General features: G+C 32.5%; 1 protein-coding gene across 1 annotated transcript; it reads left to right on the plus strand.

Annotated features, from left to right (window-relative positions):
* Positions 1–4,987: 4,987 nt before the first annotated feature.
* Positions 4,988–22,158, plus strand: LOC143237047 (transmembrane protein 231-like). Its single transcript, XM_076475880.1, has 7 exons — positions 4,988–5,289; positions 6,646–6,812; positions 14,730–14,858; positions 15,285–15,428; positions 18,148–18,229; positions 19,356–19,461; positions 21,677–22,158. Exons 1-7 carry the CDS (start codon positions 5,151–5,153, stop codon positions 21,831–21,833), a joined length of 924 nt encoding a protein of 307 aa, XP_076331995.1. The 5' UTR covers positions 4,988–5,150; the 3' UTR covers positions 21,834–22,158.
* Positions 22,159–25,237: the final 3,079 nt, after the last annotated feature.

Genomic DNA, 25,237 nt, shown 5'->3' on the forward strand with positions numbered 1-25,237 from the left:
TCAGGGGAACTTCATAATTCAGCATTACCCAATATGATGATACTTATAGTTGTTTATTTGTTACTTTAATTTGTAAGTAGTTTTAGATTGGAATTCTTGAGCAGATGAAGAAAAAAGATGTCTGGTTTAATCTCTGTATTCACCCACTTCTTTTCCAAATGTTTTATTCTGTCACTTATATTCTTTTCAAACTTATTCGATTCTGTCGTTACAGCCTTTCTATACTTCTTCTATTTTATTGTAAACCTTCATTACATCTACAATGGTTTAATCAGTCTTGGTTTCAATTGGATTAATTTTTCCCTCTCAATTCTTGAAAATTTGGGTTGGCTTTTTTGTTTATTTATTTATTTATTTAACTTCGCGCAAAGCTGTCCGAAGGCTATATGCGCTAGTCATCCCTAATTTAGCAGTGTAAGACTAGAGGGATGGCAGCTAGTCATCACCGCCCACCGCCTACTCTTTTACCAACGAATAGGGGGAGTGACCATTACATTATAATCCATTTTTTTAACTTCCGTCTTAACTTGCTATGTCGTTCTTCTAATTTTCGGTCTCCCCCCATTAGGATCTTTTAATTTTTATCAAATATCTTTATCGTCCTTCCATTCTTTCATCTCTTTTTTTTCTTAATTTTCTGTCTTGTTTTTCCAATTTTATACCTTTTTTTTTCTTTGTGTTTTGACATTCTAACTGTGATTAACGCTTATTAATGGGAAAACTACAGAATTGGACCAGAAACATGTGTAGATTTCGAATAGTACAAACCATTCAACTTCAGTTAATATTTCTACGAGGACATAAATATATTCTTCGGTAAAGTCAGTGTTGTGAGACTAATCAAGCTAGCTAGCTGAAGCGAAGTGTTACAATATCAACTCCGAATTAATATGCTCGTCGTGGACCTGGATAGTCGATAAAATATCCAGTTCTAGACCGGATATGAGACTCAGTATTGCGTGTAACTTTGTAAAACTGTTGTATATGAATCATTATTTGTAATAAACATTATTATAAATTGTGTTGTTGTTTATTTAATAAAATATGCTTGTGATAAAAATGAAAATAGTGTGTACCAATCTTGTTGGCAAATATTAGAAAGTTGATACATACCGAAATTCACTTAACTTCTAAATTAAGATTAAAATTTCCGGCTTGTTTGTTTTGAATTTCGCGCAAAGCCACACGAAAGCTATCTGCGCTATCCGTCCCTAATTTAGCAGTGCAAGACTAGAGGGAAGGCAGCTAGTCATCACCACCCACCGCCAACTCTTGGGCTACTCTTTTACCAATGAATAATGGGATTGACCGTCACATTATAACGTTACCACGGCTGAAAGGGTGAGCATGTTTGGTGGGACGCGGATTCGAACTTGCGACCCTCGGATTACGAGTCGAACGCCTTAACACACCTGGCCATGCCGGGCCAAATTTCCGGCTATTTTAGATCATAATATAAAATGTACATAATATAACAAATTGGAGACTCGTCCGAGATAAAATATAATACGTAACATAATAAATTGGGCTCTCGTCTGAGATCTGAATCAGAAACAAAATTCGATATAAATTCAAATAATAATTTAATTTATTATTATCAGTGCCAACAAAATTTGATCATGTCTGATCATTAACGTTTTCTTGAATCACCGTCCCTCAAACAGGTAGAAAAATATAACAAAAGTGAATTGCCGAAGTTTTAGAATTAGATGTTAAAAATAAATGAGAAAAATTTAGCTAAAAAGCGCATTGTTGAAATATTAATCCACGATTATTTGCTGTCTGAGGAAGCATTATGGGAATACTCTAGTGTCTCCATTAGCCAACCAGAGTTGAGTGATAAAGATAAGTTATGAATCCAGTTAATTCTCAGACAAATCGAGATTGAACAAGCCCAGAAAAAGCAAGCTCACAATGAAGTCCAGAATGAGCAAGCCTGTATTGAAGCCAAGAAAGAAGTTAAGCTGAAATAAATAAAACACAACTCCGATCGATCATGCAAAATGATAACTTTTAACTCAATTGATATATTAAAGTACCGCCATTTAATGAAAATGAAGTTGATAAATATTTTCAACATTTTGAGAATATTCCCCAAACCATGAAATGGCTCAATGAAAAATGGTCATTATTATTGCTCAGTGTTTCAGCTGGTGAAGCTTATGCTACTCTTTTTCTAGAAGATTACACTAGTTATTACAAGGTTAAAACAGCTATCCTCAAAGTACCACGGTCATCAAGACTCAATTCCTCGCCCAGCATGGTCAGATGATTAAGGCACTCGACTCGTAATCTGAGGTTCGAATCTCCGTCACACCAAACATGCTTGCCCTTTCAGCCGTGGGGGCGTTATAATGACTCCATCAATCTCACTATTCGTCAGTAAAAGAGTAGTCCTAAGTGTTGGCGGTGGGTGGTTAGTCTCATACTGCTAAATTAGGGACGGCTAGCGCAGATAGCCCTCGTGTAGCTTTGCGCGAAATTCAAAATAAACCAAACCCAATTTCTATCGGTGTGAATCTGTAGACATTCCGCTGTGCCACTGTATGTAAATCATTATTTGTAATAACTGTTATTATAAATTGTATTGCTGTTTGTATCTTAAATTACATTTGTGTTGAGAAAGAAAATAGTGTATGTCAGTATTGTTGCCAAACATCATGGATGTGGTACATGTTGAGATTCAGGTAACTTCTAAGCTAAAATTAAAAGTTCTGACTGTTTGAAATCGTAATATGTAACGCACGTAATTTCAAAAATCGGAGACTCGTCCATGATAAATAATATGTAACAACACACTTTCTTTATTAGTATTTAAAGATGTGTTCAGTTTTTATTTCCCATATTCATTTATTCAGATATTCAGCACTATTTCGCAATAAATACCTTGTCCAGTGCACGTATTATCGATACATTGCTTTAAAACTTAATTTAGTTTAATCTGAATATATTAAAATCGCACCGAAAAGAAAAGCATTTGTTTAATTTTCAAAGTTAAGCACAAACCTATAGAATGAGATATTTCTGCTCTACTACCGTTGATATCGAAAGCCGGTTTGTGAGGTTGCAATCGTGCTGCTATACCACTGGGATGCAGCAAAAGTTTTCAGTTTCCATTTTAAATGCATATAGACACTACAAAAAACAAAAGTTTTAAATTGTTTAATCTGATGTTATAAAATTAACTATTTAGACATTGTATAATATGTAGTTATTTTTATTTGAATTGGTGGAATAAATTTATTAGACTAACTTATTCTTATGTTCTTTGATTAAATTTCTAATCTAGACATGAAATTTTGCACTTGAAAATATTTTTAAAGCATCGATAATAAAGTTTGTGGTTTGCTAAAGTGTGTGTGTGTTTTATAATAACAAAGTCCCATGAAGTTATCTGCTGAGTCTAGGGAGGGGAAGCGAGCCCCTGATTTTAGCATTGTAAATCCAGAAACTTACCACTGTACCAGCGGGGTACTTTTGCTAGAATACAAAAAAAGAAAGTTATCAGGAGAAATAAAAAACTCTTGACGAAAATAAATCTTGAGGACACAACTAACATTTCACATGTATTTATTTATTTTGTAATATCTTCAAGCACAATGATGACATTCAGGTAGGAATAACCAACAAGAAGCTAGATAAAATTTATCACAGAGCTAATAAAACTCTCTTATTCTCTGACTCCTCAGAGTTAAAAAAACAACAAAAAATAAAACAAAAACGGCTAGACAGAATTACAGTAAGACAACTCCTGCGTTATACGTCCGCAAATTTGCCACTGTGCTACTTGTGGACATTGAACTGATAGTTTGAAGAGAAGACAGCTAGTAACAGCACTATCATGGATATACTTTTTACTAATCAATTAGTGGAATTTCACTGCCAGTTATGGAAGTCTGTTTGTTCATGAATTTCGCGCACAGCTACACGAGGGCTAGCTAAGCTTGCCGTCCCTAATTTAGCAGTATGAGATTAGAGGGAAAGCAACTAGTCTTCACCACCAACTGCCAACTCTTGAAAATTTGCTATTCTTTTACCAACGAATAGTGGCTGAAAGACGAAGTTTTACGTGATTTAGCAACATAGTGATGACTTAAATAACGCATGTATTCACAGCGAATAAAAATAAATAAAAACTAGGAGTAGACAGAGCGTTTTTTATTTTAACATTGATTACATTTGCTGTTGTTTTTTTAATGTTTTAACGATGACCGGACCTTGAGTACACCGGCATCTATGACATTTGCCAGATGGCCAGTCCGGACATGATCTTGAACTTTGAATCAATAACGCCGACACATTACCCGTTACGTGTACTGTTAACATCTTTTCTGATAAGCCAATGAAATGAACGTTGGACTTTGTGTATTCTAGACTCATCCTGAGTTCATCCTTGCTGATGCAAATTTTCCTCCTTCGTAATTTTCACCTTTCCGTCAAATATAGAAACAAGGAACGTATCTATGCCAATAGTTCTAATAGAATTGTTTGTTTGTTTGTTTTGGAATTTCGCACAAAGCTACTCGAGGGCTATCTGTGCTAGCCGTCCCTAATTTAGCAGTGTAAGACTAGAGGGAAGGCAGCTAGTCATCACCACCCACCGCCAACTCTTGGGCTACTCTTTTACCAACGAAAAGTGGGATTGACCGTCACATTATAACACCCCCACGGCTGGGAGGGGGAGCATGTTTAGCGCGACACGGGCGCGAACCCGCGCCCCTCGGATCACGAGTCGCGCGCTTTACACGCTTGGCCATGCCGGGCCCTAATAGAATTGAATAGGAAAGATTCACCAGATAAATTTTTGTGTTGTAGAAGTTTTTACATATTTTTGTACTCAAATTATTCCACATAAAAATGTTATTACTGTATATTTATCATCAATGATTGTTTTTTAAATGTTATTATGTTCTTATTTTTATGTTATGTTTGGACATATTTACTTTTATTCGATAATACCATGGAGTTACATGTTTGCCGGAAGTCGTTTTTTTTTTTTTTTTTGCGGCATGCGTTATCTTATAACTGTTAGTACTCGTAACCTAGGTTTTTGTTTAGTTTTAGCTGTAAACACGTTGTTGTAGTAAACTGTAAAGTATGATTTATTGACATGTGATGAAATTTAAAACATTTTACACATTTTTTTAAAAATGGCAGTATATAAAGTGTTTTCCCATTGCATCGTACAAACATACAAAACAAGTATTTGTTCGAAGGTTACACCCATTTATATAGTTTTCTTGATTTTGACATTTGTACCTCCGTTTTTAATCGCATACAGAAGCCAAGGTAAGTTTAACCATGTTAAATATAAGACTTAACAGAGGGTGAGATAATTTTATGCTGTTGATATGAATCAATAAAAATTATACACAACTGTAAAATTGTACTTACTAAAGCAAAGCTAGAATTTTTAATTTCAATCTCCTTGACTTGGAACTGAAGATTCATGGTGATGTTGATTCTCAGTGACAGCTGAACTTGAGATTTGTTACAATTACCAAATGTATGTGTGTATATATATATATATATATATAAACTACAATCTAGATGTGTATTATGAGACTAACAAAAACAAAGAAAGCTGTCTGTTGCCAGTGGCAATAAATTGTAGCTGAAAAACACCCCCAATAAACTATATTTATAGAACCCAAAAATGTTGCTGATATTCAATCTGTCGCTTAAGTTATAATAAAAATGGAAATTTGTAAAGTTATCCATTACAGAATATGAAATTAGGGACAAGGAGTTAAGTGCTTTGACCCATGATGCCATAACTCTGCATGTAGGACACTTTCTTATACTTAGGACAATCTATTCGTGTGTGGGAGTGTTGGGAATTTAGAACTTTAGGAACAGGATTCAGAGTGTGAGATGTTTCTTGCACCAGTTAAGTCAATATAGTATATGTGAAGCTGTAAATATAAATTTAATAGTGTCATTTAGACTGGCCAATATTTTAAAACAATTCAGTAACAGAAGTTTAAGTTAACAAGTGACAACTGAGATTGAGTGCAACAGATTCATAAAATTTTTCTGATACATATAGCAAAAACAAAATGAGACTTGCAGTGTAGATGTATAAAGTATGCAAAGAAAATCTGTAGTGTCAATGGTTGGTCAGTCTCTACCTGTTAATGTTCATTTGAATATTTCTGAGTGTGTTAGTTTATAAGTAGTTTCAAGTTCAGATGTGAAGCATTAGTTGGTCTTGTTGTAGAGCTCTGTATTATGAAGCTTTTGAACTGGGTTTAAGTCTGTACAGTACCACAAAATATTCCCCACCATACTTTAAGCTGTAGATGCATCATAAGAGTAACAGTCAATCTCTTAATGAGATTCTGAGTGGTAGGGTTTTGTTGGTTGGCTATCCTCCCTTTAGTTTCTCAGTTCAAAATTAGAGATAGTTGTGCATATCAGCTCTTTGTATGTCTTTCCATGAAATTGTGAAACATACTAAACTCATTCACTTTGAAAAACAAATTCTAGAGTATAACTTAGGTTATAATAAAAGTAAACCTAAAGTCCTGTAACTAGAAGTAATCATTAAATGTATCATCAACTTGTAAGACAGAAGTAAACATTTAAATGTATTTTTTTTAATGTTAACACACATGAAGTAATATTTTCTCTGCTTAATATCAGGTTTCTGGAAGAAAACTGAAGTATATCAAGAACAGCCAGATGTACATTTTAAACATCAACTTATAATTATACTAGAAAATAAAATCCATGGAGGAACTCTTGTGTGGAGTACATTTCCTCAGCTTAACAACGTTGTTCAAAATAACCTTCGAATACCAGTTATAAAGGTTTGTCAACAGAAATATCTCATCGTTGTAAAGCTTAAAGTTTTGTAGAAAACAAATATCAGATAATATGAAAGAGAAGGGGATAGATGATTTAGGGGATTACCAGCATTGAGATGTCTCAAGAAAACATTCTTCATTTCTTGTGTCAAAAAAATGTTGATAAGATGTTGAGGTAATGAAAAGAAAGGCATGAATGAGCTCATGATAATGTTATGTTCTTTCCCTTTATTTAATGTCGTGTCTTGCCACATCTGTTTCAGTTTCAAAATATATTGGCCAGACATTTATACTGTTTAGGTTGAGATGCTATATACAAACTGATTTGATCTGACTAGAATGGCATTCAACTGACAGGCATTACACGAACTGTGTACTGCAATTAAAGAAACAGATCAACTAAAACATGTTATTTTGATCTTATTAAAATTCATAAAGGACACTAATAAAAGTCTGACAAAAAATGTTTTTCTAGGGGTTTTATAGGAGGTGAAAGATCAGATGTATGAGCATGTCCCTTCAATGCTGGTAGAGCAGTAATGAGTGGGCTCTGAGGATTGGGAAATTACTTATGTTACACCTAGTTTCACAGGGAGTAATGAATGTTTCCATGGAAATTATAAGCCAGTTAATTTAACTTCTGTAGTGGGTAAAATTCCTGGACTATACATTCCCTGGGACTCAGTGCATGAAACAAAACAAAAACTCAACATATTAAGAAACAAAATAAACACAGCCACAAAACTATGCTTACCTGATAAAATTAAAGATGAAATCAATAAAATAAAACAACACATCATCAACAAATTTTCCTACAAAAACTATGGAAAAGATTATACACTCAACTACATCAACAACACAATCAACAATAAACAAATGATAATAATTCCCAAGATACAACAAACTATAAAACCGTACACTGCTGCATACCATATGTTTATGACATCTGTGAAAAAATAACCAATATTTGGAAACAAACTTATAACAAAACACAACATTTCAGTAAACACCACATTTATTCAAAAATCAGGTGCAAAACTAAAGTCCATACTATGAAAAACTACACTGACAAACACAATACCAACATAATTTATAAAATACAATGCAACAACTGCCATGATTTCTATATTGGAGAAACAAGTAGAAAAATGGAAACTAGATTCAAAGAACATAAAAAACACCTTTACACAGTTTTTTAACATTGAAAATCAAATAAACAAGACATAACCATAGAAAACACCCAGATATCAAGTAGGGAAACAAATATAAACAAATGCAAAATCAAAGAAGCCCTACTTATACAGCAACTAAAACCAAATTAAAGCAATATAAAGGAACACCTTTATACTTACACTAATTAATAAACCTGTCATCTAACTTCAATGCCCCCTGCAATTTCATATCCGTTTACATTCTTGTTGTTAAGACGTGCACGGCAATGGTTAGTTGCAAATTCTCTCTCTGTTAACCTGAAGATGACCTAAGAAGGTTGAAATCTTGTTCTCTGCCTTATTAGTAAAAGTGTTGATACCTGTACCAGTCACCCTGAGATACAAAGTTTAAGAGAGATTGATGGAAGAACCTTTTTGAAACCTACTAGTTAAATGTTATAAATGTGTTCATCAGAGGAAAATTTCATCTTATTAATTTGTTACCATTTTTCAAGTATGTTATTTCTCATCATAATAGAGGAAAAAGTGTGATGGTTGGATGGGAGAGAGAGCTAAAGACTGTTATTAACATAGTCCATTTAGACAAGAGTTACTCGACTTTTGTACACTGGGGGGTAAAGCTTGGTAATTAATTGTTTGGTTTTCTGATGAATTAGTCTCCTATGAGATGGCTAAGTGATCACATAATGTGGATAAAAATAAATTTACTGTGTTGAAACTTATCTGAATAGATGGCAACTGCTTATTATAAAAACATGAGTGTAAAGTCTGCTTTTCTTTTTCAGGTCACTGTATGTATGGTGTTATCAGTTTTTATAGTTTTCTGGTGGATTGTGAATTCTGGTAGTGGTGGAGTATTCTGATTGGTGGAGAGTTTTCCTGTAGATTCAACCAATAGTAGACACAGGGTAACTGTAATCTGTAATCTCTATTCAGTAAATGTTTTATTATGTTAATGTAAAATGATTCTTTATTTTTTTTCACTTCCAAAATTTGTCTGTGTTGATAATTCTAATTTTTCCTAGTTTATTTTGTGTCAATTTCATATGGTGTTCTGAAATGGCTAAATTTTATGTTTTTGTGAGTCTTGTACTGTCTTTATGTTCTTTTATTCTTGTTATGAGTCTTGTTTCCATTTGTCCATTGTATGTTTTGTTGCAGGAACATGAAATTTTATAAATGTTTTTGAGTTTCTCATTTGTAGGTTTCTGTTTATTTTCAACAGAATGGATATTAATGTCTTGCAGGGTTTCCACTGGATGTCTGTATTGAATTTCTTTACTTTGCATTTTAGTTTTTCACTGACATTTTGCATGTAGAGGGAGGTAAATGTTAGTAGTAGTGGTGGTAGTATTTTTCTTATCTTGTTTTTTTCTGTTGTAGTCTTCTTCAGGGTGTTTTTGATGGAGGAGGAGGTGTAATGTTCAAAACATTCTATAATATTTTGGTAATCAATTTTGATGGCAATCGTATTGCAAATCTTAACATGCTCTCCACAATCCACCAGAATACTATAAAAACTGATATTACCATACATATAATGACCTGAAGATGAAAGGTGGAAGTCTTTCAAAATGTTATTCTCTACACTTGTGTTTTCATAACAGGCATTTGATGTCTTTTCACCTAAGTTTCATCATGAATATTGTGCCTAAATAATCTATCAAAGAATTAACTGTGCTAAATGTCATGTTTTGATGCCCTTTGTAGGCAGAGTACAAAAAACTAATTGTGTACCTTTGTGTTTAAACAAACAAATGTAATGCAATATTTTGATTACTCATTTTTTTTGTTTATCATTTCCATGGGTAAGGACACTAGTCAGTTGAAGCTGAAGAAACTTGAGTTAATCAAAAGTAATAATGAAAAATTATAATGGTAAAATTTAGTTTACTGACAAGCTAGCTGAAATAATCAGAAACACTAATTGATGATGATAGGTATCAATTATTTTGATTAAGTTAATTTTTGAGCTCTAATCATTGATTATTCTTGATCTTTGTTTTTATTTAAATTAGTATTACTAATAGGGGCATAATTAAAGAATCAGTAAAGTTTGCTGAGTGCACTAAACTTTTTAAAATTTTTCTAGTGGTATTAAGGATGTTAGGTTATTACATAATGGCTTAGTTTGATTGGTAATTTGGACTATATATTTGAATTTAGACTATAATAATTTGGATTTTGCAGTTAATATAGATGTGAACCATATTGTTATTATCATTGAAGAAAAGAATTTTAGCATAGTAGTCAGTAAGTTCTTCAAGCTGTGAAAACTGTGATATGTTTCTAGTAGTAAAGCTAATAAAATTTTATAGTTGTATCAAAAATTTAAAGAGGTAATTATTATTCTGTACAAAGCATAAATTGATAGATAGTGTACAGTTTTGCCTCCTCTAAGACAGGATATTGACACATTGGAAAAAGTTCACAGAGAGGCTGAATTCTGAGGAGGGAAAAGCTATATTACAGGCATATGTTAAGATATGTTGTTTTTTTTAAATAAAAGTAAATGGTGATGTTATTGATATTTAAAACATTGTCTGGGGTGGAGAGTAGCAGTAGATTAGATTTTGATTTCTTCATACTGTATTTTGAAGAGAATAGAATGAGTGGATAAAAAGCCATGACATAGAAAACATAGGAAACTCCAATAAGATGGTTTTATTTTTCTGTGAAAGTTGGCATATGGAAAGACTTGCTTTTAGCAGTAGTCAATGCCAGTACTTTACAGGATCTTGAGAGTATTGATGATTTCTTTAAACGTAAAGGGGAGTTTAATTTTTTTCCATTTCATTATGATGGGTGAGCAAGGACAGTCTTGAAAAATTGAATAATCTTTTTTGTCCACAAGTTGTATTATTCTTTCTCTTTTTAACAACCCTCAACACTATTTTACTTAATTTGTGTTGTGTATTTTCTAGATAAGAAATATTGTTATTACTTTTAGTGCACATAATTGTGATAATGGACATTTTTAATCATCCACAAAGAACAAAAAAGCAAGAATAATTCAAATTTAGATTTATAAATTTTTTTCACCTTCAAAACTTTTGGCATTTGCATCACGTAATGAAGTATCACAGAAGTCATTGAGGAATGTTAGCTCATATGTATATATGGAAGTGACTTTGAAATAAAGATTAATAAATTGTATAATTTTATAGTGTGTAGAAAAACTATAAAACATAGTTGTGTACAAGAAATACAAGCATTGTATGTGATGTAGCTGAAACATTTAAAAGTGAAATTAATTTAAATATATATTAACATTAATTTTGTAATTATTCTAACACAGTATACATTAAGACTAATTTTAAGCTTATTCATGTGTCATACACATTATGTGATTCACAGATTGGAGGTAGAGATTGGCAGTTGATCATTTGCTGACTTTAACAAGTAATATCTGACTTAACCAGGAAGAACTACAGTAGTTTTCTAAGTGAATAGTTTTATTACAAAAATTTGGAAATTCAGGAAAGCATATATAGTGCAATCTGCCAAGCATTTTGCTAAAGTTGCAATAGGTTGAGAGCTGTATGGGTAAAGAGTAACATACAGTACCAATGTTGAGCAGCTTTGGATGATGGTCTACAGTAGAACAAGCACAACACAGCAGAAAGTTCACTAACATAACTAATTATTGACACTCCCCTCCATAATCTGTTCTCACACTCATCATTTTATGATGAGGGACCTGCATTGAAACATCCCTGAAAATACTGGGTGAGAATGTTATTGTTATTCATATTAGAATAATGTATGTTTTCAGGGAAATATTTCTCTTACTAACTGTATAATCATTGTATTTGTATGTGTATTTACTACTTTCAGGATTGTCTTGTGCTATTTGATTCTTCATGAAATAAACTCTATTTTGAAAAACTTCCAGGTAATACAATAAATTCCTGGATTTAAGTGGATGAGAGCAGTTTAGCAAATGCTCTCTGGTTAAGTTGGAGATCTCATGTTAAATAATGGTTTAACAAAATATTCATCTTTTTTTAAAAACACTCATGGAGAAGACCAACTGAAGACAAAAATTAGCAGATATGTCAGAATTTTTTCTACAGATCTTAAGTAAATAAAAAAAACATTAAAAAGTAAACTGAAAGTTAAGTAATGCAATTTGAGGAGAGTGCAGACCTCAATAGTGAAAAACTACTCTTTGTGATTTTTAAGAATCATGTAAAGCTAATTTAATGTAACTTTTGAAAATAACATGTTTGTAAGCATTCTGTAAAAATCCAGGGTTTATATATAATGCATAGATGTATTAAAAGTATTTTAATTACAGTAATTGAGACTTTTGATGAATGAGTCACAGTGCAGTCACTTCTTGGTGACATTAACAGTGTACAATTTTTGTATAGCATTGCATGCAGGGGCATTTTATTTATGAGTTATTAAATAACTTAGAAACCTCTCATTGTTTAAGGCTTCATATCAACAAGTATTTGAATGAATTAAAAATTTGTTAAGCGAATTAAGTTAGGTATCATTTTATAGTTCATGTTGTAAATTGCTTTGTTTGGTGTATTCCATTTAAATATTATTTATTAACCCTTTCATAATGGATTCAGTATAAAATACATGAGTTCATATACACATTTATTAAATATTTACCCCATTAATCCTTCATACATTAGATGTATCTTCACAAAATTTTGTTGACTTTTAGTAGAGATTACAACTTTTTTGTACAGAAAAAAATCAGATATTTTAGTGTAATATTTTTATTAAAGATTTGTTTGTGAAAATGTTAAGTTTGTTTTGTTACTAGTCCAAGTGAGAAGTGATTTCATGTTATGATTAAAAAACTATTCATCATCTGAAAAATCTCAAATATTTGTGTAATCTCTTAAAACATAAATATGTTAGATGCTTGTTTTCAGTAATGGTTTATACTTTGTTATTTTCTATACTCTAACTATGTGGGGTCTGTCAGTATACCAGTCTCATAACCATCATTAAAAAAAATTAGGAAATATAAATGTAAATTGTTATTTTTGCACCAGAATGAGTACATAATATAACATGAAAATTCAAATGTATAGTCTAAGTAGCTTAAGTCTCACAACATTATATATTTATTATATTGACCTTTCAGTTGTGTCTAGCTAGCATTACATAATTTGCATTGATGTGATGCATGTTCACTCATGTTACTGTATCCAATAATATAAAAGTGACTTTTGGTTTTTACAAAGTGATCCCATCTTGGCTGTGTTTTAGTGGACTGGTATTGTGTAATATACAGTCAGATTTCAATTATTATACATTATATATGTATATAGATTGTTATTATTTCAAAATAAGTTTTGAAACTTATTTTTCTTAAAATATAGAACAACAAATGAAGTAAGGCTAACAATTATCTCTTTTAGCTACAGCCTTTGAACTTGGTTGCTGCTGGACATAGGTTACTAAGCCTTTTAAAATTTTGTATGTGGATGGTATCAAACAAAATTTTTTTAAGGTCTTATACATACAGTTTAATAACCAAATAATCATAAATAACTATACTGATACCACAGAATTTCACTATAATTTATTAAGCTTAATAACTAAGCTGTAATTAGGTTTACAAAAAAATTTCGAGCAGACTAAAAACACAACCTACCTCCTTGAAATCTTGGTGCAAAAGAATATGGTAGCTTTTTCACAGATTAAAATAGCTGAGAAAACCACTATGGCACATACTAAACTGTTGACTGGTTATTCGCATGTCATATGTTGAAAATGTACATATAAGGAACTGTTTCCAAAAATGGAAAGAGTTGAATGGGGTCACTGTGTTTGATTCAGTACATAAGCCACATCTCAGCAAAATAAAAAGACAAGAGGTTCTTATTTGATATTCTAACTTGTTAATATTAGTAATTTGAGTTCTCAATATGTACAAAACTATAGACTTAGTATTTTGAAATCACAAACCTTTAATTTAACCTATGCAGCATTCAACATACCATGGGAGTCACTGAAATCTATATTTAGATATGTTCTTTTAATATTTACTTTTAAATTAAGAAATTAACTCATGTATAATATTAAAGTTTGAATAACAATTTACAGTTTGATTCCAAAATTACTGATGTACATTCATAAAATAATAGTTTAATAAAATTTTGAATGCAAGTCAACAAATGTGGTCAAATGGCTTTTGACCCTTGCCCTGTCCCAAAAGAAGGAAAGTTAAAATGAAGTAACTGATTCCTTATAATTCAATTGCAATTTTTAATTGATGTTATTCTTCACACTTGCCACTCAATCTCATTTCAAACAGCCATCCATAATTTCTGAAGTCTGGATAATCATTGCTCTTAATTCTAAAGGTACCACAAGTTGTAGCAGTCTACTTTATATTGTTCTTGGGCTAGAAAATATTGTGATTTTTTTCACATATGTATATGATGTATATATATATATATGTGTGTGTTCAATTTATTAATTTTCATATATTTTACTAGTTGTTTTGTTTCTGATATACCATACAAAAATTGTAATTTTTTGCCACAACTATGGTCAGTGTGATAACTATTTATGATATCATTTGCATTTGAAAATATACATGTGTGTATAAATATGTGTAATTGAGATAGTATTTGTTGTAACTTCATGAAAAATTCTTTTCTGTTACTTACTGTAGATGTTACAGAATATGTTGATTGTGAGCTACTGCCTTAATTCTATTTAATAACTAAGTTTGAGACTGGGTTGCATGTGTTTGTTATCGTTATTACAGACGAAAGAAGAGGATGTAAATAAAGATGGAAGATTTGATTCACTTGAACTGAAGGTTGAAATGCCATTACGTGATGATGAGGAAGTCTATTCTGTAAAGATGTTGCTGTTTTTTGATTATGAGTTATATGTTAGTATGCTGTTTTTTTTCATTTCAATTAACTGTTAAAATTAGAATGGTGAGCAAGTGAATTACAGTTCAATTATAATATTGCTACATAATAATCATTGAAAAATATAATTGCCATTGAAGAAAAGTTTAGTAAATTTGTATTAGCAGATAGTCTGAGTATTTAATGTTTATTTCTTGAATATATATTTTTCTTCTAAAGAAATTAATGGATTTTGTATAGTGTCTTTGGATTATTTATGTAGTGACTTGTGTTTTCATGACTATTTATACATGTTATTAGTTCATTAAATTTTGTCTTTACTCTTTGTAACACACCTCAACGTATAGTTAGAAGTTCAGTTTAAAAATATATTTCATTTGTGTTTGTCATAGTTTCCTATATCTCTAACATGCTATTAAAAGAACATTGTTTTCTATTTGAAGACTTATTCGAATCTACAAATGGAGGGATTAGGATATTTCTTTTATAATAGCCCTCTTCCTGGCTCTCAGTTGTTTATGGTTGGGGAACTTCGACTTCATCAACGAGAACCACTTAGTCACAAAGGACGTGATGAAAGATTTAATGTAAGTAAGATGTTAATATTGTGTTAAAAAAAGTGATAAAAGGAAGTTTGGTCCATAAAAGGCAAAGGCACTTAATATTATATGTTTAATTCAGTATCTCTTTTTGTTTCTGTTTATTATATATTTAGAAATGCATTAACTTGTATTGTTAAATATGTATTGCCAAAGTTCCACTTGTTCTCTAAATTTGTAGAAGATTCTCAAGTTAAAGAATTAACAATGCACTATATGTGTATGTAATACTGGTGATTGCCAGTATTGTGTCTAACTAAACTTTTGAGAACCTCACCTTAAAGTTTATAAAAGCTAATCAATGGAACATGAAGAGACAGTTTTGTATTATAAACTTTGGGAACTATAATTATGATAAATGCTTATTAATCGAATTACATTTATAGCTTCTGAACATTATAAACCATTCAACTTCAAAGAATTAACTTTGGACATTAGTGTTTTTATGAGGGCTTTAGATATTTTGTTTGGTGAAGAGTCAGCTTGTAAACCATGTAAGATCAGCCAAGATTAGAGCTAGCTAGCATTTCCTTCAAGAGTAGTACACCTCTGTATTGACATAGAATTAATTTGCTCATCATGAACCATTGATAAGAGATTCAGTTCCAGACCAGATAGAAGTCTTGTAATATTTATAAGTTTGTGAAACTTGTATGTAAATCATTATTTGTTATAATTATTATAAATTGTATTGTTATTTATATATTAAAATATATTTGTGTTAAGAAAGAAAAACTGGTGGAAAATATTATAAATTTAAAATATATTGACATTCAATTAACTAATAAATTAAAATTTCTGGCTATTTGAAAATGTGATATGTAACATAATAAATCAGAAGCTTGTCCAAGATAAGTTATAATATGTAACATTTATACACTCATGATCCATGTGACAAGTTAAATATATAAAAAATCATTAAATCCTTCAATTATGTATTTCAAGTCATAAACCATATTTCATTAAAATATAACAGTAAAACTTAAATACAAGCTATCTGTCAAACTAATACATATAAGGTTAGAAACAATTGCAAAGTGCTATTTATACTTTGAGAGAACATTGTACTTAGCTTTGTTTCACCACAGTTGAAAACAACCACTGCAGTAACAGCATTCAAGAGTAAAATCTGCTCCTTCTATTAGTTATAAGCATACCATTTAATTTCAAACTCTCTCATAGTAACACTGCTTTGACTAATGTTAAACTAAGGAAATCTTACATTGGTTTCTTAGGGGGAAAAATTATTCTTAAGGGCATGAGAAAGTAATCTAAAACATTTGTATTGTATGTTGTGGTTGTATGACATAAGTGTGTGCATTCCAAGTGCACAGTTTCTTCTCTATCAGTTCTTAAAAGTTGAGAACTTTTAACCACAAGTAGATCACGTGACAGCAAAAATGTACAGTTTCAAATTGCTGTTTAAGATATTTCTTTTTGAAGTAAAATAATCAAACTTAGATAATATAAAACTTTCAGTTATAATGTACTTGATAATAATAATTTCATTGAAATACATTCATAATAAAGTGGTTTAAATAAATTTTGAATGTAACTTGGTTTCATATGTATAAAGAAACTTAAAAATGATGCTTTCAGTTATGAGGTTAATTCAGCTGCTTCAGTCATTACTTCTTCTCTTTGCATGTGCTTCCTCTGTCAGCCTCACTTGTCTGTGTTTCATCCTGCAATTTCTACAATCTGTCTTTATATGTGGCATTTGACTGGTTCCTTGCAGGTCAGGCTGGACTTTCCACATGTGTAGTGCCTCTCCCCCCCTTAAATTCTGTCTCTTCTTCTTCTTTGTCAATTTGTCAGAGAATATGACAAAATGTTTTGCCATTTTTCTCTATCACAGGGTTTCCTTACCTCCCATACCTAATGTCAACCCAAACTTACATGAAGAAGGACTTAGTGTAACCTGTATGACTCTGAGAGCCATCTTTTATATCTTCTGGGTTTGTGTGATGTTAATGTTAAAAAACATTATTGTAGATATTTTCATTGTAAACTGTCTTTCTGTAGGTTGTGCATATGTCAAAATAATTTTATTTAGTAGTGAAATTACGTGAACTAGTTTTCTAATACCATAATCCATGAAAATATAGCCAGTCTAAAAGGCCTCCTAAATTTAGAATACTTTGTATGCACCACAGAAAATATTGATAAAGAAGTTGCACACTTAACTAAATCTTTCACCAATTCCCTACTACAGTAGTTACACAAATTATTAACAAATTAAAAAAAATATCTAACATTAACAGGAGAAAAGTCAGAGAAGATTTGCTAATAAAATCAAGCAGTTTCTTAATTAACAAATACTTAGACACATCTCTATATTTCTTTGTTATTTTCCCAGGTATTCATAACCTTATGCAAATATTTCACACAACAACTTCATATTCGTTCACTTTTCATTTATTTAATCTGTTCAGACATAAATATGCTGTCGGTTCAAGTGGATTGATATGCATATATGTAAGTAACCACTATCAAATCTAAAATTTAAATATGTTGATATATGGCATTAGAATTTGTATCTGTATTACTTGGGACTTCTGTTTCTACAGTGCATTGAAACAATATGTTAGTTATTACATAATATTCTAAAAGAGAAAGTTATAATTCTAATACTAATTTTTATTCTTGGTAATGCAAGTAATGATTCTATTATTTAATGGACTTGTAATTTGTTTACTAATTTCAGATTCCTATTATTGATCCAAAAGAGCTTAATACTGAGAAGTATACTATAGAAAAAATACTAAATTCCTATGCTAGACGAAATGGTGAGTACTGTTTTCTCTTATTCTTGAATATGATGGACAACTTTTTGTTTATGGTATTCACCTTTTTGTGTTCAAAATATAATGTAGAAGAGAAGAAAAATTAGCACTAGTTTATTATGCTCTAGACTGACAATTGAAAATTTAAAAGTTATTCAATATCATAATATTTGAAATTTTGCTTATGAATGAAATGTGAGTACTCCAACTTACACTAGTAGGTGTAATAATTGCTATAGTTTAGTAAGGAAAAAAGTCTTAGGTGATTGTAAAATATTCAGTTGATATTTTGCTTATTTTAAATACAGGGTGTTCGGAAAGTCACTGTGCACTTATATATTTATTAACAGACAAAATTGCACAGTGATTTTCCGAACACCCTGTACAAGCATTGTCATGCAATATTTCATAATTTGGTTTGTTAGTACATGTGATATTTAAATTATTAACTTATAAGCCTGAAAGTGTTATATACTACAGACTTCATGTGTTATTTATTTCCTAAAAATTTATTTAGCATATTTAAGCTTTACTGATAATAGCAGTAATTTTTAATTTTTAGACCATCATGAATAAAAGTGCTGTTTTATTTCCAGTTCAACATTACAAATCCAACATACTCTATAGAATTCTTAAACTCCAGTCCAAAATGAATAGTTGGTATTCTTTAGTTTCTAGTGTAATACGACCAGTTCAGTAGTATTGCCAGCAGTACATAATTATTGTCATTACAGAATAAGTTCAACTTATTTTGTAATGCAAAATAATAAATAGTACAACATAACTTTCAGTCATGCATATGCTAATAATGTCCCTTAACAACCACAAGTGTGTTTGAGAGCAGTGGTCTTCAAAAGTTTTTTTATGTAAGGAGAACATTATGGGATCTGTACAGTATGCTGCCATTTTCTTTCTTTAATTAAGAAACCTTTCCATGAACCACCTAAATAAAGGCTACAAAACATATATTTAGAACTGCTGTTTTAGAATTAAAGCCAGATGAACTACTAGAAGCTGTAAAAAGATCTCTCTGAAACATTTTTTCTGAAAATAAGTGTATGTATTAATTAGTTTTAGTATTGTAATTATCTTTGTAGCTTCTGATGATATCTTATATTTCTTTTTCTAGTTACTACTTACTTAGGGAATGACTATGTAGATTGGAAAACAGGAAGAGGTGCAAAAAAACCATTCATTATATCTTTGAACATTCTTTACCCAGAAGAAACAATTATGTATCCTTACTGCTGTAGTAGAATTTTGTATTAAGGATTCAATTTTGTTACTAATTATTGTTATGGATTGATTGATTTTCTTTTTCAAGGAATAATTTCAATAATAAATTTGTGATTTACACATATCCAGATTTGTGATTAATTTAATTATTTAAACTTCAGAAAATTTTCAGATTTGTTACAAAAATGATAGCTCTAGAAAATTATTCAACATTCTTTGCCTTAAATTTTACCATAAGTTTATCTTTTTATAATTTATATTTTTAGTTAAAAGTCAGTTGCTTATTTCTGTGTAGCTTTCTTTCTTTATAAAAGCATATAAAAGAAATGTAGAAGACTATGGAAGCATCAGAAAACAATCCTGTATGTCTTATTACTTAAATATATAAAATTGAAAGATGTTTAAAGTGCAGTAAATACATTTGATGTAACTTTGGTTGGTTATCCATTGTAAGAAAGTTATGAAGGAAAAATGGGAAAGAGAGTTTCAAAAAAAAAAAAAAGAATATAAAGAAAACTAAGTAAGAAAAGTGGAAAGAAGCTTTTTTGATTTATTATTTAGATGCAAAATTTTGTGTTGTTTTAAATGTCAGTGAAGCTTACCATAAAGTGCATCCTTATTTTACCTTTCTGGAATAGTTTCTAGATGGTATTTTATGCACTCTCAGTTACTGCTGTTATTGAAATACTTCTGGTAATATTTGGGTAAGCTTACAAGGAAGTTAGCAGTCAGTCTTTATCAAAATAGGTCATTAACAACCATTTTGAAAGTTGCATCAAAATCAGTTTCAGTTTTTGTGCTGGATGTGGAATTTTTAAAACTTGGTCTAAATAAGACACCAACTAAACTTGAAAAAAATTGTACTGCTGTATTTGATCTGAGAATTTATAACTAAGTAACAAAGATTTTTTCCTGGTTAAGCTGCAAACTTAAGGTTAAATATATCAGAAAATTATAATGGTGTCTTTATGTTTACTTCCACCTTATTATTAAGTTGTTGAGCATTTTTAAATGCTTGGTATTTCAATGACACACCCAAGAAGGGTTCTTTTTATTTTTATTAAGCATTTGATTAAATTAATTCAGAAAAAGTTCTACATTTAAGAGTAATCAATCTATTATCTGAGACTGAGAAGTTTTTTTATATCTTTTCTTATTATACATAGAGGAATCAAAGAAAAATTATTGTTTGCATATTGCATTTGAGAGTGTAATCCAGTTTATCTTTTTAATATTGAATTAATTATGTCACATGGGCATAATTATGGATATTTTAGGTGCCAGAAGAGATTTTTGAGTTACAGAAAAAATAATTTCCTCAAAATACGACACCATCAATAAAAACAAATTCAACTCTCCATTTATTGCATTTTTTCTCTTCTAAAACATGAATACTCATAAAAAGCACCTAATATTATCTTCTGTTTTAATTTGTTTCTTATGTAGGAACTTTGCTTTTGGCAAAAGCCATTACATGGCTGAAACCTAAGGCTTAGTAAACTAACTTAGGTCTAAGCATCAAAGTTGACAAACTTCTTTCTTGTAAAATTGACATTTTTCCTCAAAATGTATTTGAAAATTTTACAAAATAGTAACTGAGATTTGGTCAACGTGTATTTATTGGTTGGTCTGGTATTTAATTTCTTTATATCAATATGTATTTACCATTTGGACATTATTTTTCCAGTTGGTTATAAAGCTATTGAACGTAAATAATTTTCAGTTTTTACAAAACAAGAAATCTCATTCAAATCTAATTAATAGTTAAATTTGTTATTTTACTAAATTTTTAATATTAATAATTTGTGTTATAATAATAGTACAAGGGTGAGACCAGTTAAGAGAGGGTTTTAGTAATTAAACGTTTGGAGGTCTAAGACAAGCCTTGAAGTTATGTGTTGATTTGACTTTTAGTGATAATAAACAACAGATCAAAGTGTTTGTTTTCTTTTATTTGAGTGAATGATTTATTTCAGTTTTTTTTATTTAAATTTGGACAAATATTCTTATGCTATATTTTTATTTTTAACTAATAAAATCCATTTTTCCTGTATTTAACAGTGTTTTATGATAACATTTAGTGAAGTAGACTTGGTGAGAATGGTTTCTAAATCTCAGTCTGATGTTTATTATGTTTAATAATCATTAAAGATATCAAAAAGTGAAATAATCACCCTGTGAAACATTACTATAACATTCTTAACAACTTTCCAGCTATAAGACTGGATTTTGGCAGCTTTTGAAATGGGCTTGGATTCAATATGCAGCTGTATTGTTCATCTTTGTATATGTCATTCACCAGATTAAAGATTTTGTGTTTAGAAATCAGCTGTTCAGCACCATAATTGACAATCCTCTAAAGAAACGCTAATAATCATATAAATTAAGAGGAAAAGTTTAGGCATGTGAAAATTAAAGCTTGTTTGTATTTATTTAGGTATATCATGTATTTCTCTGTTGTTTTTGTAATGATCTTTTAAAGAAACGAATTTTAATACAAGCACAAATTATAACTCATTTATTACTGTTCTGTAAGTTACATATGAATATAACTGTGCTGTTTAACAAAGATGTATTTTACAGCATTCTTGCTTTTATTTTATCTACTTTCATTCATGTAAAATTGTAACTTGACATCCATGTTTATGGTTAAAACAAAATGATTAAAAGTCAGAAATAAATCTTTGTAGTGGCTATTCAACATATTATTTCTTCCATATTATACATATTGATGTGTGGAAATGTCATAGGCGATATATGTTTGTTTAATCGATGATTTGGACAATTTATCACTGTCATTCAGATCAGCACTAGAACCACTTCATCAACCAATGAAGAGTAAGAAACACCTAATCATCCAGTGAGATTCCAACACAACCAACCAGTCAAAATCGACATCAAACATCACCACCAAATAACTTTTATACAAACATTTTTAATTCTGAAATGATGCCATCTTTGCTTTTTGTGTTGAACCAGTTTCAGTAATGTTCTGCTGCCTGTGTAAGACAGTTAATACCTATTTACATTTTTGTTTAATACATTTTGTTTGGTCTCTTAATAGCTACTCAGTGTCAAGTCTGAGGGTTTATAATGCCAAAAATCAAGTTTCCATACCAGTACTAATTACAGCAGCTGATGGAAAAAGTCCCTATAGCTCAGTTGCCGAAAGTCCGACTCAAGACAGAGTAACAGTTTATACCTGGCTTCACCCAGTATCTAAAAGTATGACACTGGTGCCTACTCAAAAACAAATTAGTTTCAAACAAGCCATATGATGTACTTAATGACAGTTAATGTATGCTGGAAAAAAAAGGCCAAATGACTGGCACATGGTATAAAATGGTCCTAGCCGAGAGCAGCGGGACACAGAAAAGGTGGGCCACACTTTCCCAGATCTCCACTGGACAGATGTTGGACAGAGGACCAACCTGTGCATGACAGACTCCACCTGTAACACAAAGGACACATCTCAGTTGTACAAAAATTCCACAGGAATGTACACTTCCTCACTGGAAGGATGTTATATACGATGCGCAAGTTGAAAGCCTTGAGGTAGCTATCGACATGACACAGCACAACGAGGCCCCAAATAATGTCCCATGGCAGAGCAAGGTGGTGTTGCTCAATCCTGTGGGTACATTCAGGGATCAGCAGGCGGTAGAGAGAGTGGGAGTCTGTCGGAGCATTGGCAGGTGCGACATGACATCATTGGATCAGTGTAGCAGCGTCCACATACCAGGAAGGAGGGTCAAAACACATTTGTGGTTGCAGACTCAATAGAACACCAAAGAGCCTGCACACTGTGCCAACCAAGAATCTAGTGAGGTGGCAACAGGGATGACCCTTCAAGGACAAACAGTGAAAGGTGGTAGACAGAAGGAGAGAAAGACACTGTGTTCAGACATATGGGATGCCCATTCCTTCACTGCGAGGTGGCAGGATCAAGGAAAGCTGAGACAGAGTCTCAGGCTTGCCACCCCACAGGAAGACAAAGACATGGCATTCAAGAGCCCATGCAGTGCAGTCATCCAAAGGATGAATAGCCCCAAGGTATCTTCCTCCTCACCACCTCTGCCCTGCCAAACAAATGAGCAGGGCAGTAGTGGTAATCATGCACTGCTGAACCAACACACTGCATCACCTTTCCCCAGGCAACCTCATGGCATGCAAGAAAATGAACCTCAAAGCATGTGCTGGGGAGGAGGTCCAATCCAGTCCAAATGGTGAGTCGGCAGACAAGGCCAATTTGCCCAACCACTGAGCCCAAAACTTGACATAGTTGAGCTGGGCATCACTGGTCTGAGAGTAATGGTGGACAATGGCCAGCTCTGAATCTAAAGATGTTGTGTTCTCAAAGAACAGGTTCACATAGTCTGTATGAGAAATATACTTGACATTCACACCCCTGACAACTGGAGGCCACGTACCGACACCGAGCAATACAGAGAAGAGAGCAGACACTTGATCACCAATCCATAAAGTGAAGGGGATAACGAACAGCCCTGATGAACTCCCTGCAAAATGGGAAAGGAATAGGTCAAATAACCGTTAATCAAGAGCCTGCTCGAAGTGGTCACATACAAGGCTTGCACAAACTGTACAAAAACAGGAGAAGGCCACATCTCTCGAGAACTAACCACATAAATTTGTGGTGAACTTAATCAAAGGCTTTGTTCTGTTCGAGGGACACAAAGATCGCAGGGTTATCCTTGTCTGTGATATAATGGAACAGGTCCCTAAGAAGCACCAGATTTTGTTGAATGCTTCTGGGGAAGTCAACGAGGTAGTCAAGTAAGCCAGGTGATGGTAACTCGTCCATCATCGGGGTGGGATCAACAGCGTCGGCAGGAGAGGGGGTCAAATTACCCATTACACTCGATGCTTTGGTAGGGGGCCTCTCAGAGCTCCGAACCACCTATCCACCAGCCTGGGAAGCGTGGGCCACCTCAGAGGCACCATCTCCCCCAGCCAGTCCACCTTGAACAGAAGGAATCCTCAGAGGATTCCATCTCAACACTTACTTAGGCAGCATAAATGTGGATGCTAATGCAGCCCTCAACCTCTACATCAACAGACAAAGAGGCCTGAGCCTCCACAGAAACATATACCACCCCTAGGGCAACTGGGCTGGCCAGAGCCCCCTCAGAGACCCAAATGCATCTGGTCTAGCAGGATGGCCCTGAGCCTCCTCAGAAGCCTCGCTCACCTTAGTGGTTCCCAGAGCATTCCCCACTTACGCAGGGGCTGAAGTCTCCCCAACAAGGGTTGGAGAGGCCCAACTCTCCTCAGGGGACCAAGACCCTCCCTTCTGAATCACGGCCCCTTGGTACATTCTTGTACATGGTGAGGGGACCTCCCAGGGAAGGTTCTGTTCTTTCTGGTTACCTCCTCTGGGAGATAAACATCTACCCACGTGTTTGCCATGCATGGCGACCCGTGAAGGGGAGGAGAGGATCCTGTTGGTTGAGGGGTCCAACCCTAACACACCACTTTGGCCTTGAATTCCTGTAGATGGGCAGCTTTTGGGTAGCTCCCCTTGGGTCAATCGGCTGGTCCACTTAGGGTAGAGTCAACCAAGTACCAGTGTTGGAAGTTTTCAATGGGTGTTGTGGACATTGTGTCTAATCCTGGTGCTTGGGTACAGTGCTTAGAAAACCCTGACGTTGCCCCAGTGTCCTTGCATGACATTGTAGTGCGTCCCCTCGTAGGGCTTCATGTTGGGGAGGGTAAGTGGGCACTGAAATTTTATTTTTTCCTATGGATCCTCCTACA

Source organism: Tachypleus tridentatus, chromosome 13 (assembly GCF_004210375.1).
Source record: "Tachypleus tridentatus isolate NWPU-2018 chromosome 13, ASM421037v1, whole genome shotgun sequence".
NCBI classification, from domain to species: Eukaryota; Metazoa; Arthropoda; class Merostomata; order Xiphosura; family Limulidae; genus Tachypleus; species Tachypleus tridentatus.

Bases quoted from the DNA above. Each gene is read 5' to 3' on its own strand.
- LOC143237047 (XM_076475880.1), top strand. From the start codon at position 5,151: ATGGCAGTATATAAAGTGTTTTCCCATTGCATCGTACAAACATACAAA. The intron at 14,859-15,284 runs GTTAGTATGCTG...TTCTATTTGAAG, and splicing joins TTTTTGATTATGAGTTATAT to ACTTATTCGAATCTACAAAT. The intron at 19,462-21,676 runs GTATCCTTACTG...ACAACTTTCCAG, and splicing joins TACCCAGAAGAAACAATTAT to CTATAAGACTGGATTTTGGC.